Consider the following 15,355-nt stretch of genomic DNA (forward strand, 5'->3'; position numbering starts at 1 on the left):
CATTTCCTTAATATGCCAGCAAGGTTGTGGAGTGGAACTGAAGAATGATAGGGTTTCCAGTTTTCTAGCTAGTCCCTTATCTGCTTCGTGCTAAAGTAATTCTTGATAACTCCATTGCATTTCAATTATCCAAATTTATTGTCTTAATTTCCTCTGCTAAAGACAGATTTTAAATGAGTTTAATAGAACAGCCATTTCAGAGGCATTGTTAATTTTATATATCTCTTCTCTGTGGATCTGCCCTTCCTCCTCCCCTTCTTCCTCGTCAGAGCCTGCCAACAAGGGCAGAGGAGAAAAAACTTCCTCCCTCAGCTGTCCCAGGCTGCAGGCCCTGTGAATTAAACTGACAAAAGACAGATTAACAAGAGAAAAACAGTTTATAAGCACAGGAGTCATTCAAAGGGAGGGTTAAGACTTTGGTCTTACCAACTTCATGAAGAGCAGCACAAGTGTAGGGAAAGAAGGAGATGAAGGAAAAGGCTGGTAGGATTCCCTGAGTGGCAAACAGGGCAAACTCACAGAAGTCAAGGTTGTTTAGGAAGGACTGTTCTGTGGATCTCTCTTGGTGCTGTCTCTGGGTTGGTAAGTGCCTGGCAGTGATTAAAAGCCTAAGCCTGCTTTTAGGCAAATATGCAGGAGGGTGGAGAGCTTTCCTTTGGGGTCTGCTGTTTCTCAACCGTCTTCAGCTCAAAATAATCCTTAGACCAAAGCAGTACGTTTGGGGAGTGGGGGGGACGGGGGAGGCATATTCTGATCCCCAGCAATGGCATTTTGAAGAACTCTTACTGTTCTTTCTAGTTCTTCCTCTGCCTTGGACAGTAGCACCAGGCTCGGGGCCAGGAGCCCAGAAGCACGGTGCCAGTAGCTCCTGAGCCAGGAGGGAATTTCCAGGAGAGTCTCTGCCCTGATCTGGGGCTCGGCATCCTCAGCTAGTAAAGCGAAGGAGTTGGGTTCAATATCCAATCTCTATGTTGCATCAGTTTGCTGACGTGTCTGCCTCGGTCAGGGCGCAGTCAGGAGACACAACTCATAACTAGTTATTGGAACAGAGAGAATTTAATATAAAAAATGATGAGTGGGGTGAGCGCACCGTGTTTATAAAGTACAATGAGATAGGGAGGCAAGCAAGCAGCAGCTGCCGCCTGGGACTGGGGGAATGAAGGGAAGAGAATGGAATTATCATACCTCAAAAGCCCAGAGAAGGGAGCTCAGGGAGCTGTAACTCAGATCTCTAGAGAGGGGACCCTCGCTGCTTGGTGTTGGTGTGGAAGAGGAGGGGAGGACAGGATGTGGTTGCTTCTGCTAATTGGATCCAGCTGCTCCCGTGTGGCACGCCATTGCTGCTGCCTGGTGATCAAGGCGGGGCTGGAATTCGTGGGAACAGAAAGCACAGGTCCAGCTTTTCAGCCTCTCTGTCTCTCTCTCTCTCTCTCTCTCTCTCTCTCTCTAGTGCCCCCTATTGGCAAGGCCCAGCAGCGCCTGGTGGGCAATGCACAGGTGTTCGCGGACAAACTAGGGGCTGGAAGGGTGGTTTCGGGGCTGAGTGATGATAGTTTAGTAACTGACACAGTGTTCGTGGCCAAGATTGCAAACTGGTGGTCTAGGAGCTACTTTTGGCCCCTGACCACGTATAATCCCTTGACATGTCTCCCGTGGCATCCACGATAGTTTGAATCAAACCCGTGTGTCTGGGTTTACTTTTAAACTCCGAACATGTGCTTCCTGCGAAATCCACACAAAGTCATTGCTCATGATTTATATTTTTAAAAGACAGATGAGTAGGAAGGCAGCTTGGAAATGATCTAGTCACCAGTTTACACATGTGATGGTAAGGCCCTTAGAGGGTGTGAGAATTTTCTCCCAAATCTCACAACCAGTGAAGGAGATTTGGGGGTTCTACGGCTGGGATTCTCGTCACTGCCCCTTACTGTGCTTCGAGGAAGATGCGTGTGCTATGGCCTCCCGTTGTGCAGAGTGTGGTCCAGGATCAGCAACACCAGCCTTGTTAGAAATGCAGAATCTTGGGGCGCCTGGGTGGCTCAGTCTGTTAGGTGACTGCTTTCGGCTCAGGTCATGATCTCAGGGTCTTGGGATCGAGCCTCATGTTGGGCTCCCTGCTCAGCTGGGAGTCTGCTTCTCCCTCTCACTCTGCCTCTCTGCCTGCCTCATTCTCTCTCTGACTTGTACTGTCTCTCAAATAAATAAATAAAATCTTTAAAAAAAAAGAAAAGAAAAAAGAAATGCAGAATCTCAGGGGTGCCTGCTTAGCTCAGTCAGTTGAGCATCTGACTTTTGATTTTGGCTCAAGTCATGATGTCAGCGGGCTCTACACCGGGTACAGAGCCTGCTTAATATTCTCTTTCTCTCTCTCTCTCTGCACCGCCCCTACCCTGGCTTGCATGTATTCTGCCTCTCTAACTGAAAAAAAGAAATGCAGACTCTCAGGCCCCACACCAGACTTGCTGAATCAAAATATGATTTTAACGAGATCCTCCCATGATTTATGTGTGTGCAGTAACATTTGAGAAGTGCTAAGGATAGTTTTATTGAGAAAAGGAAACTAAACTTTAATGGGCTGCTAGTGTTTTTCTCTGGAGTGGACCAGGGTAAGGAGTGTGCAGATGGTTCTCAGCCAATCTCCTGACCACTCCTCTGATTTCTCATCTCCCTTCCTCCCAATCTATTGGCCCCCACACATGATGCAGACGGCCACGTGCACACATAACTACATGTGAGTGCATCCAAAGATACATATGTGTTCTCTCTCTCTCACAAACACACACACACACACACACACACACACACACACACACACACACCCATGAGCCAATTATGAGGTGGTTTCCGGTCTACTCTTCTCCGGGCCTCACCAGATTCCCCCACATGCACTCTGCTCTACTCACACTGAACTACTTGGGCGCCACTGCCCAAACATATCAGGTGTTCTTTTTGCCTCTCTGTCTTTTGCACCTGCTGCCTGCCCCTGCCTGGGATGCACTGCCCCCCCCCCCACGCCCCCACCAAGATGGAAACTTGACCAGCTTCTCTGTGTCCTCCACCCACAGCTCAATGACTTCTTTTGGAAGCTTTCCCACATTGAGCAAAGTGTATCCAGGCTGTGTTCCTTCTCTGTGTTTATATAATGCCCAGCACATGCCTTTATTGGAACATTCTTTCTCGCCAGGAGATGATCATATAACGTATTGTTTAATGCCTTGAAAGGAAGGAACCAGGCCCCACTTAGCAAGCCATTCTGGGGATGATCACACAAGGAAAGATTAAACTTAATACAGAGCCAAGAGATCTGTCTGGTGCTTATCTATAAAGAACAGTAAAGCATAGTAGTTAACGCATCAGCTCTGAGGTTGGAATTCCCAGATCAAAATCTTGGTACTCCCACTAGTATGTGACCTTGGGGAACCACGTTGACTCTCTGTGAAGCAGTTTCTTCCTTTATCAAGCAGGAACACTAGTATCTACTGGGTTGTTGCGAGCATTAAGTGGGACCAACAGTGCCTGTGAGATGCTTCAAGGGAGCCGGGCTAATGGCGGGTGCACACTCTGTGTGTGCTACCGTGGTGCTATGATGTGATATAGTAGACTCTCACGATCTCTTGCCATATTACTCACCCGTTTAAAGCCCCCGTAACATTTGCTTTGTAATTTGGGCAAGACGCTCCCTCCCTTCCTCCCTTCCTTTCTTCCTTTCAACATCTATTTCTTTATCCGAAATGTTATTGACCATGTATCATGAGAGTATCGTTCTTTAAGATAAATGGGGTATCGGGAATTCTTGACAAGGAGTTGAGCTGAGGCCAACAAAGTTTGGAAGCTGAACAGACCTAACTTGGAAAGAAATGTTCCCTCTCTGCTCTGGTCTAAAAGTCTAAATTCCCAAGTACACGTGCTTATGTGAAATCCTACTTTATGTTGGGTTGGTGGTGACATCCCTATGGTCCATCTAAAATGGGGAAAAGGACAGGGCATCTCAGATACGAGGCTCCTGACTATGGCCATCATGGTAAGTGGGTTGCCAAGTCAGAGGAAGTAGAATCCAGTTCTTCCCTAGGGAGGACATGGTTAGGTGTGGATAGAGTTTGGGTCTTTTCCAATTGGTTGGGGTATCAGATGCTAATCAGAAACCAACGTGGAGATCAGGATCTCAGGACCAGGCACAAAGCCAGTCGTGTGGACTGGAACCACCAGGTAAAAGTAACAGGGAGGCTGCAGCCTGACCCTCACTCAGGCTTATGTGGTGGGCATGGGTCATGGCAGCAGAAGGTGGATGGATATAGCCCCCATCAATGAGTAAGGCAGTCCTGCTGGACATGACTCACAATGGCTAAGAACGGAGCATGATTAAGACTGCAGGGAACTAGGGGCACCTGGGTGGCTCAGTGGGTTAAAGCCTCTGCCTTCGGCTCAGGTCATGATCCCAGGGTCCTGGGTTCAAGCCTCGCATCGGGCTCTCTGCTCAGCAGGGAGTCTGCTTCCCACTCGCCACCCCCCCCCGCCACCTGCCTCTCTGCCTACTTGTGATCTCTGTCTGTCAAGTAAATGAATAAAATCTTAAAAAAAAAAAAGACTGCAGGGAACTAGATGGTGGAGACCGTTTGTTGGTCAGGGCTGGATCGGAGATAGACTCATAGTCTAGCAGGGCACACTGACCCACGCATTATTACGACAGCATGACACATAGTATGAGTTATATTTGCAAGTCTTGACTCATCTTCTAAAACACAAGTGTTAGTGACCTAATACCTAGTGGGAAATTGCTCACCACGTTTTCTGAGCTGGGAGACTCGTGAAATAGTGAGGAGGGGGGACCCTCACACTATTACTTCTCTGTGGGTCCTCCAAGGATGCAGAGAAATGGCAGAACCAGGAGCATGGGCTCACCAGTTTCCCCTAGACATCCCCATGGTTGACTGTTTTCAGGTCTTTGCCCGAATATCCCTCTCAGAGAGGGCTCCCTGAACCCTTCTTTAAAATTGCTACCTCCTACCCTGGTTCTTCCTATTTCTCTCCTTTATATTATTTTTATCTAGAACTCTTATCAGTCACCCACTAACTGTATATTTTACTCATTTATTTATTATCTCTTTCCCCCAACTGGAATGTAAGCTCTCTGAAGCCAGGGATTTTCATGTGTTTGGACCCCCTGTAACCCCAGCAACTAAAAAAATGCTTACTTAGTAATAGACATTTAATAGATACTTTGTAGACTCCTAGACATATTCCATGAAGTAAAAGCATAGATAGAAATGTAAAAGGAAATAGTATCTTCCATAGCATAAGGCTAAGAGTTACAACCCAGTTGAGTGAAGAAAATCTTTGTGAAGACCATTGACAACACCAAAGTTATACTTTCTTTTCATCTCATAGAATCAGACGATAAAAGAAGGAACTCTGTCATGGGGAAGATAAAACAGAGCATAGTCAAATCTTTCCTTTAGGGGACCAGCTTCAAGTTCATTAACCAGCTAATTGAAGCTCTTTGCTTTATGTTGGCCCTTTTGGACACACATCTGCATAAATAAAGCATCGGCAGGTCCAGAGGCTTCCTTTCTGAGAAAGACAGTGTTTGTTCAGTTTGCAGTTAAGGCTGGGGAAAGGATTCTTCCATAATTTGTATTCAGTTATTTTCTCCTGGTGAAGGATGGTCTGCAAAGTTTCCTTCACAGGTATATTAAATCATGTATTCACTTAGCACCATTGCTGATAATTAGTAAAAGCTCAATATTTAGCAGGAAGGAGTTGTCCGTGTGCTTCTGGAGATGGGCCATGTCTGTGAGGGTGCTGACTTTCACTGGAACACCATAAACATGACAACAACAATATATGATACCTTAAATGAACTGTTCTTATTATTAGAAGGCAAGTATACGTTGCATATGTTAAAGAAAGGAAGGCTCATTGCTAGTCTCTTCTGTACTCCCCTAAGGAAGCTGAATATAGGTTATAGTGTGGAGGAGGTCTCTTTTGGGAGTAACAAAATAACCAGGCTTGTTGGTAATTGCTGTTTTACGCTCGTACTTTTTTCTTCCTTCCTATGTTTCTTACATCCCTTTGGCCATTTTTTTTCCTGGAAATTCTTTCTTTAAACTTATCCCTGCAGGTAAGGATTTTTATAACACAAACACTCTTTTTTGCTTAAAAATAAAATGACCACACTGCCTTCTGCAAATTATGCCTGTAAAGACCCATCTTCAAGAAAGGTGCATCAGACTGAGCTGTGGTTGATTTATTTTAGCATGTGAGCATATGTATCAATCTGTGAGGCTATTTTTTTTGGAGAAAATTCTTAAGAATTTGAATTTGTACAGCACTTCCAATTTGCCACGAACATCTGTTGGAGTCCACCTTTTATGTCTGGGACACGGAATTTCTAGAATGCATAAAAATAGGCATCGGGTTTTCTAGCACATTGCGTGGTTTCTAATGTCTTGTCTCTCCTTTTCTTCCTCTCTTCTCTCCCTTCACCCCACTCCTGCAGGGCTGATAGTCTACCTAGGAATGATGGCCGGGGCCTTCGTCCTGGGGGGCCTGGCTGATAAGCTGGGGAGGAAGAGAGTCCTCAGCATGTCTCTGGCCCTCAACGCCTCCTTCGCCTCTCTTTCCTCCTTCGTGCAGGGATACGGAGCCTTCCTCTTCTGCCGACTCCTCTCAGGCATAGGGTACGTACATGTAGGGCTTTGCTGGACCCTGGCATACCAGGGTTCCATGCACCCTGCTACTCGAGCTCTGAGTGGTACTTCCAGAAAGCCTTGGACTAAGTTTTGTGTTTGACTTCAAAGATATTATATCAAGGTTAAACCTTAGAAAACGGGTGTAAAGTCAGCGTATAAGGTCAAATAAACCTGACCCTGCCTTGGCTGGTCTTTCAAATTCACAAGGGTGGGGTATAAGGCAATGAGGCTTCTGCTATGATCATTTTTAGCATATGACTCTATTCATTCCTTTTGGCATTTTCTTTATGCAGGATTGGGGGTGCCCTGCCCATTGTTTTTGCCTATTTTTCTGAATTCTTATCTCGGGAGAAGCGAGGAGAACACCTTAGTTGGCTGGGCATCTTCTGGATGACAGGGGGTATCTACGCGTCTGCCATGGCCTGGACCATCATTCCACACTATGGTGAGTGCCAAGCCTTCGCAGAGCCCAGCGGCCCTTGTTACTATGGTACCTGCCTCCAACAACATTTCCCTGTCCTTAGCATCATTCCCCATACTCACACACGGTTCCCTTATGACTTCGATGTTTCTATAGAACTTCCAACCCTGGAGACACCTCACTAATTTCAATACACACGTCTCTCTGGAAATAATACAATCTGTTCTTCCTCCCTCCTTCTCTCTCCATTCCTTTCTTCTTTTCCTCCTTTTTCTTAAAAAAAGATTTTATTTATTTATTTGACAGAGATCACAAGTAGGCAGAGAGGCAGAGAGAGAAAGAGGAGGAAGCAGGCTCCCTGCTGAGCAGAGAGCCTGATGCAGGGCTCGATCCCAGGACCCTGAGATCATGATCTGAGCCGAAGGCAGAGACTTTAACCCGCTGAGCCACCCAGGCCCCCGTCTTCTTTTCTTTCTTTTATTTGAAAGAATGTTGATCTTTATCTCCCCAGCCCTCCTCCCCCAGTCAAGTTAGGCAGTTATGCTTCAGGGACCCCATCTAATAGATGACGTAAAAGAAACCAAGAGATGTTGATGACTTCGTCAAGGTCACATCCCTGGCATGACCTTGAATCTTGATGGTCTGCCTGCACCCTGCCCCCATGCAGAGCTCTCGTATACTTTCCACTCTAGAGCCTGCTGTCACTCTTATTTGGCCGCAGAAGTGGAGGAGCCCTTACAGACAAGGTCTTGGATTCAGCCGGGACAATTTTATTAGCCTGGGTAATTGCAAAAACTGGATTTTCTGGACAGAGACCTGGCAATGTTTACTTTCACAATTGGTTTTGTTAAGAGTAAAGTAGGGAGAAGGCAGCAGTTTTGAATTTGATTATGTCTTTTGAGCATCCTGGGCAATAAATGCACATCAGCATCCTTCAAAATTTTTTTCGGTAAACCAACGATTATGGGTGTAGGCTTTGTTCTCATTTAGAATCCTGCAGACAACTGCCCTGAAGCTAACCAGTGCTTCTCTACCCATGGAACTCCTTGGTGTCCTTGCTTGAAATCTTATCCTCTTTGTGTATTCTGAGGTGATGGAGTCTCCATCACCTTTAAGAAGAGGTTTTGGTGTAGACAATGCCTACTCTGTGAGTTAATGTGACGCTGGGTGCATTTATGCGGGTAATCTGACAAACCCTGAAATCTCAGTGGTTTAACACAATCAAAGTTTCCCCACTTATAAAGCAGGGTGAATGTTTTGATCTGCAGGTGGCTTTGCTCCATCAGTAATATTGGGGTTCGGACTCCTTCCTCCGTGTGACTAAAGTCTCTGCTTGGAAAAAGACCATAGGCAGTTGTACATGGGAGGTTCTGAAGAACAGGCTGCCAAGTGGACCCTGTCCTCTCTACTTACAACCCGCTGGCCCCAAATCTGTAACATGATCACCCCTACTGCCAAGGACCCTTGGCGATGTAAACTTGCTGTGTGCAAGAAAGTAGAGGAAATGGATTTGGGAAAAGTAATCTCTGCCCTGTCTAGTCTTTGAGAACCCACTGTGTTTTATACAAGTAATAGAGAGGAAATAAGAATAGGAATAATATAGAAATAACTAATAATAGAATATAGAAGTATAGAAATAGAGAAAGAATAATAATAGAAATAAACAGCTGAAGCATTTTCCAGATAATCCTGTCACCAAAAGCAGTTCTCCATCATTTTAGATACAAAATCATTTTACCCCTAACATCATTTCTGCACTCTGCCCTTCACCCAAGGGCACACTTTACACACACAGTACCCTCCATGTATCGTGCTGTTGGTTATATGGGTCAGAGGAATCGCTTATCCTCCCCTAATTCTTGCTATATTATTTACAACTGTTAACTGGCCCCAATGAGTGAGTGCTAAGAAACTATTTCCACATTTAAATTAAGTGCATAAAAAATATTTTGGGGGTGTGCGGGGGACAAATAAAATCTTAGTGAAAGCGGAGTCAAAATAGTGGTGCTGTGTGACTGGGGACAAGTCACTGCATCTTGTCTGGCGTGAAGAGGGAAGGAAGAAAAATGTGGAGCTCATGCCAGCCGTCATGCCCGGTAATTCCTGGGATGCAAAGGGGAGTGCTGAGAATACGTTTAAAACAAGTCTGGCACTCGAGCTAGCTTCCTTTCCTGCAGCATCAACAATGTCAGCGGCCTATTTGCAGACTGCTTGCTCCCCAGGGGAAACTTGCCCTCACGTGGGACCAGCGAGCTGCTCACTGGCTCAGCGTAGGTCATATGCCCAACTCAACTAATCGCTACACCCCAGAGGATGCTGGGTCCAGACTGGTTTGGTGTCTGGGTACTTCCTTCCTCAAATCCTGCATGGATTGGGGTGGGGGAGGTCTGTCCCACCCAGGTCGCGTGTCTGCCAGATGGTGGAGGCCACTGGGTGCCGGGTGTTATGACAGGGGCCACAATAGTCCCTACCTGCTGCATCACGTTTTCACTTTGCTTTGCACACACAAGCACACACCCATGTCTGGGGTATGGCTACCAAGAAAGCGATACAAAGATTCAGGTTGGAAGCGTGTTGGCCAAGACTGAATGGGATGCCCATGGCAGAAGGGTCACATGGCTGGTCGCTGGCCGCTGCTGGCTGACATCAGGGCTTATGATTCAATATTTTACCCCAAAGAGATAGGATGTTTCTCCTGTTTGCATGTGAAATCTGTGACTTTTATGCACCTCCTGTTTTCAAAAAGGTTTATTTGTTTATTTATCTGACAGAGAGCACAAGCAGGCAGAGAGGCAGGCAGAGAGAGAGGGGGGAGCAGGCTCCCCGCCAAGCAGAGAGCCCGATGCGGGACTCGATCCCAGGACCTTGGGATCATGACCTGAGCCAAAGGCAGAGACTTTAACCCACTGAGCCACCCAGGCACCCCTTTTATGTCCCTTTAAAGAGTGAAGCCTCTTGGGCAATTAGGCTTCATTCAAACAAGCACTAGCTGGACAGGGAGGAGGGATCCACCCAAGAAACATGATAGACTAGAATCACAATGTAACAGGAGTGATTATTTACTTTAAGCCTCATTTTACCAGGACCAGATGTTTCGTCCAGACTGAACCAGACATTTGATAATATTTCTCAATGTGCCCAAGACATTAATGTTCTAACACCCCTCCACTCAGCAGGGACAAATGCCAGGGTAACTACAGAAAGGGGAGTGGTGTTTGTGTACGGCTTACGCAACCCATTTAATTGCTTTTGCAGGGATGAAATGATGGGAGGTCTTGGCACCGGGAATTTGGGTGACGGAGTCATTGAGAAAGAAAATTACAAAAGTCAGAATGTTTTCCTGGGAGCTCATGGTCACAGCCCAGAAAAAAATTGGATATATTATGGAAGATTAATGCTTATTGTGTTCAGCACCACAGCTGTTTGTGAAATCCTGACAGAGAAAAGTAGGGCAAGCTAAAAGATCAGTGAACAGAACCACCCCTGTCTCCAAATTAATAGTTGTTCCATATATTTGGGAGCAGTGCACTGTTGAATTTTATTTAATTTAAGGTCCCAAAGCCTACCTCATGAATGCAATAAATGCAGATTATTAAGATCACCATAAAAACCACAGAGGCATGAGGGAATAATGTATTTGGGATAATTTACCCATATTACCATAAAGAAAAAATTGTCTTAGGCAGCATACTTTATAAACATACCCACTTCTTCTCTCTTTTCCTCATTATCCACCTGAGTTTGACTGCTATGTAGTTTTGATCAACTTGACTTCTAATTCTCCCACAGTAGCTTTTGGACATGGGCGGGGAAATGTGTACATAGTACTACGGTTTTTTCTTCCTCTGTAGAGTGCTGCTGTCAGGAGAAAGGAAAGGTTTTTTTTTTCATTCAAATGAAAACCAACAGACCCCAGGGAGAGCATGCTGTGCAAAAAGAGGTTTGATTCTGGTTGAGAAAGTCGGGTGATGTGTGTATCGTGTGGCCAAATGTATCATGGTGGCTTCAGTCCCACGTTTCCCTACCCGAGTGGGCCCTTGAGTTGCACAGACTAGGAGATACCAGCAGAAACAGCTGGCGAGTAGGGCAAGTTGAAATGTAATGGGCTAAGAGTCAAGGGCAAGTAGAGGAACTTGAAACACAAAGAGAGGAATAGAGCGTTCAAGACATTCATTGCTCACCACCCAGCTGGCCCCATGGTATATGTTTACATCTAGACACACCCCATTTTATTGTGCTTCGCAGATAGTAAATGGAATAGAGATTTTCATGTCGCAACAATGATTACCCTCTGAACTTTAGAAATCGATGCATTCATTTATACAGTTTTGTCTTAAAAAAAAAAATGCTGTTGGCATTGTCTTTGGAGCTACTTGGAGTGGCATGAGAAAACCAAGTCATTGTATAACCTGGAATGATTTGATCATTTATTTGTTTATTTGTAAATGATTTTATTTTATTATTTTTTAAATTAACATATAATGTATTATTAGCCCCAGGGGTACAGGTCTGTGAATCGCCAGGTTTACACACTTCACAGCACTCACCATAGCACATACTCTCCCCAATGTCCATAACCCCACCACCCTCTCCCTACCCCGCTTCCCCTGGCAACCCTCAGTTTGTTTTGTGAGATTAAGAGTCTCTTATGGTTTGTCTCCCTCCTGATCCCATCTTGTTTCATTTATTCTTAAAAAATTTTATTTTTATTTATTTATTTACTTAGAGAGTATGAGTGGGGGGAAGGGCAAAAGGAGAGGAAGAGAGAATCTCAAACAGACTCTGTACTGAGCGTGGAGCCCCATGTGGGGCTTGATCTCACAACCCTGAGATCATGATCTGAGCCAAAATCAAGAGTCAGATGTTTCACTGACTGAGCCATCCAGGCATTCTATAACCTTGGACTTTTTTTTAAAACAATTATTTTGTTCATCTTTGCTGATACTCATCTATTTTAGTCAACAACTTTGGCACTGAATATCATGTAGCTGTTTCTAAGCAAATCAAATCTACCCTCAAAGCAGAGGAATTATTATTGGCTGTTAAAAGGTTTTGCACTTAGCAAATCTGTGAGGTGGTGTTACCTGCCATTTACAGCTGTGAAAACCCACCAGCACAGTAATGGTGTGAGAGAGCCAGGATTTGTACTCTGATCCCCGGAACTGTGAAAATCTAGGCTCTTTCTGCTATGCTACCCATTCCTTAAAAGAGGGAATTTGTGACCCATGAGGGTATTTGAAATAATGTTTTGCAGATCCAGAGGCAATTTCTAAAAATGTATTTTAGAAATGCTTTCAAGGGGTAGCCTAGGTGGTTCAGTCAGCTAAGCATCTGCCTTCCACTCTGGTCATCATCCCAGGGTCCTGGGATCGAGTCCTGCACTGGGCTCCCTGCTCAGCGGAGAATCTGACTCTCTCCCTCCGTCTTTCCACCACACGTCCCCTGCCACTTATGCTTGCTTTCTCTTACACTCTGTCTCTCTCAAATAAATAAAATCTTTAAAAAAAATGCTTTCAATGACAAATGCTAATTAGGAGCTAATCCTCTCTTCATTTCCATGATGATAGAATTCATTTGAATTTAGAAGCTCTGTCTTTTTAAAATAAAAAAAAATTTAATATAGCATACCTCAGAGATACAATGGGTTTGGCTTCAGACTACTGCAATAAAGCAACTATCAGATGAATTATTTGGTTTCTCAGTGCATCTAAACGTTATGTTTATACCAAACGGGAGTCTAGTAAGTGTGCAATAAGATTACATCTAAAAAAATGTACATACCTTAATTAAAAAAATACTTTACTGCTAAAAAATGCTAACCATCACCTGAGCCTTTGGCAGGTAGTAATCACTGATCACAGATCACCATAACAAATGCAATAATGCAAAAGTCTGAAATATTTTGAGAATTATCAAAATGTAACGAAGAGGCACAAAGTACCACAAACCTTCAATTTGTAAAAACTGCAAAATCTGCAAAGCACAATCAATTGAGGTACACCTATATTATGACTGATAGCACTTTTCAGAGTGTGGTCTCGAACCCTTGGCCTTAGAATCACCTGGAGCTGGTATTGCCCTTTAACGTGGGAAGAGGGAACCCCGCGGTCCTAAGGCCCTGATCTGGCTTTCCTTCCTAGAAGGCAAGAGGTCCCTGAGGTACGATCACCCTCCTTTCCATCCAGATCATGCTCTGGGTACTCAGAACCCAAGAATTCCGCTACACTCTAGGAATCGTGACCAGGACACCTATTCTCACTGCGGTGGAGTGTGATGGGTTCACATGTGTGAGCACGAGGCCCCTCACTCAGTGGGAGGGGCCAGAAGAAGAAATGAAGGGGTCTCAAAAGGATAGGTCACGACCTGGCCTTCCAGATCCTTATTTGTCAAGACAAGGGGATAGAACATTCGTTATTAACAGTTCGTTAGCTTGAGTTTCAGTGGCTATAGAGAAATAGGGGACGCCACCCAAGGCCCTATAAATGTCAGGCCTGGCCAGCCCTGGGGGGTTGTTGAGACGCACATTCCCATGTCTGTTCCAGACTTCTGCCTCAGAAGCTTTGGGACCAGTCAGGGGTTTGCATTTTAACTTGCTCCGTGGGTGAGGCTCTTGTGCCCTCCTTTGAGAGCTGGTGCTTTAAGGTCACTCTAAGGTCATGTCAGAAATCCTCTGACTGTTCTCCACAGGCTGGGGCTTCAGCATGGGCACCAATTACCACTACCACAGCTGGAGAGTGTTTGTCATCATCTGTGCGCTGCCCTGCACCGTGTCCCTGGTGGCTCTGAAGTTCATGCCAGAGAGCCCGAGGTTCCTGCTGGAGGTGAGTCCGTAACCCCTGTCCCCACCCTGTGTGAGACCAATAGCCCTTTGGCTGCCCCCCACTCCAGATTGCATGTTGCACACCACCCCCACGTCAGCCCGCCTGGACCATCGTTACGTCTGGCTTTAGTGCCGTCTGTGATGACTGCACGGCCTGGATTCACAGACTGTCAGAGGCGGGGGGGGACCTCCTGAGGCTGCTTCCTGCATCCCCTCTCTCCAGAAGATCTTCAAAGCTGTGGGATGTTTTCTCAAGTTGCTACAGTGAGATCTGTGGGAAAATGCACATTGCCCCCAAGCCCATCAGGACTCTTGACTATCCTGGACCCCACCCCCCCCCCAACGGGAAAGCTGCTCCTGATGTCTTGGAAGAAGAGTCTTTGTGTTTGCAGGGGTCAGACCAGGCCGGGCTCACAGAGGAGCCACAGGACTCAAAGTCTCCTACACCTCCAATTCCGAGTCCACTCATATGTCTCCTTCTAGATCTTTCTATAGAGTGATCATCCTTGTCAAATTCCCTTGTGTCCCATTGTCAGGAACAGACACCACTCACAAATTTACCCTTTGTGGTGTATGAGTTTTCTAGGGCTGCTGAGACAAAAGATTTTGTTACAAACAGAGTAGCTTCAAGGAACAGAAATTGCATCACAGTTCTGGAGACTGGATGTCCAAAATCAGGGTGTCTGCAGGGCTGCGTTCCCTCTGAAGTCTGTAGGGGAGTCCTCCCTTGCCTCTTCCAGCTTCCAGTGCTTTGTTGGGACTCACTTGACTTCCTGCCTGTGTCATCTCATGCACTGTCCTGCCGTGTCTCCGATTCACATGCTGGCTCCTTGTAAGGACACCAGTCGAACTAGATTAGGGGCCCACCCCACTCCAGGATGACCTCATCTTAATGACATCTATGGCAACCATGTGTCTAAACAGAGTCCTATTCTGAGGTCTCTGGGGCCGTGTGGACACGATTCAATCCGTAACATGTTGCTTCTTTGCTTTCTCTGGTCAGGGAGGAACATGGATCCCACCCAGCAGTCACTCGACCTTACAACAAGCCGTGTTGTACTGTGGAATGGGAATAGTGTGTATACACCTCAGAGGCATTACCTTAGTATCCTTCCAAGATGGGCTGGGGACAGAGACTTGTCCCAATCCTTTCCAAGCCCTGGATGGCAGTGTGTCCAAGTCTAATCACCTCACACTTAGGGTTGGACGCCCCCTGTAGGGTTTCCACCCCTTGTCAGTAAAGGATTTCTTAGGCCTCTTTCCTTGCTTTCACCAGATGGGCAAACATGACGAAGCCTGGATGATTCTCAAGCATGTCCACGACACCAACATGAGGGCAAAGGGGACCCCTGAGAAGGTGTTCACGGTGAGTGTGTGGCACCCATGCCAACAGGAGGGGGTCTCCCCTCTTTACTCTTTTAGCTT

The 15,355-nt window shown here is 45.9% G+C and overlaps 1 protein-coding gene across 3 annotated transcripts in view; it reads left to right on the forward strand.

Moving 5' to 3' along the window:
* SV2B (synaptic vesicle glycoprotein 2B) overlaps positions 1-15,355 on the forward strand; it is a 185,315-nt gene that overhangs the window by 133,473 nt on the left and 36,487 nt on the right. For all 3 annotated transcript variants that reach the window (XM_046010100.1, XM_046010099.1, XM_046010101.1), the window contains 4 exons: positions 6,497-6,677; positions 6,983-7,134; positions 13,798-13,931; positions 15,207-15,296. In XM_046010100.1, the coding sequence (XP_045866056.1) occupies positions 6,497-6,677; positions 6,983-7,134; positions 13,798-13,931; positions 15,207-15,296 (557 nt within the window). The remainder of the gene's footprint in view (positions 1-6,496; positions 6,678-6,982; positions 7,135-13,797; positions 13,932-15,206; positions 15,297-15,355) is intronic.

This window comes from Meles meles, chromosome 6 (assembly GCF_922984935.1).
Source record: "Meles meles chromosome 6, mMelMel3.1 paternal haplotype, whole genome shotgun sequence".
NCBI classification, from domain to species: Eukaryota; Metazoa; Chordata; class Mammalia; order Carnivora; family Mustelidae; genus Meles; species Meles meles.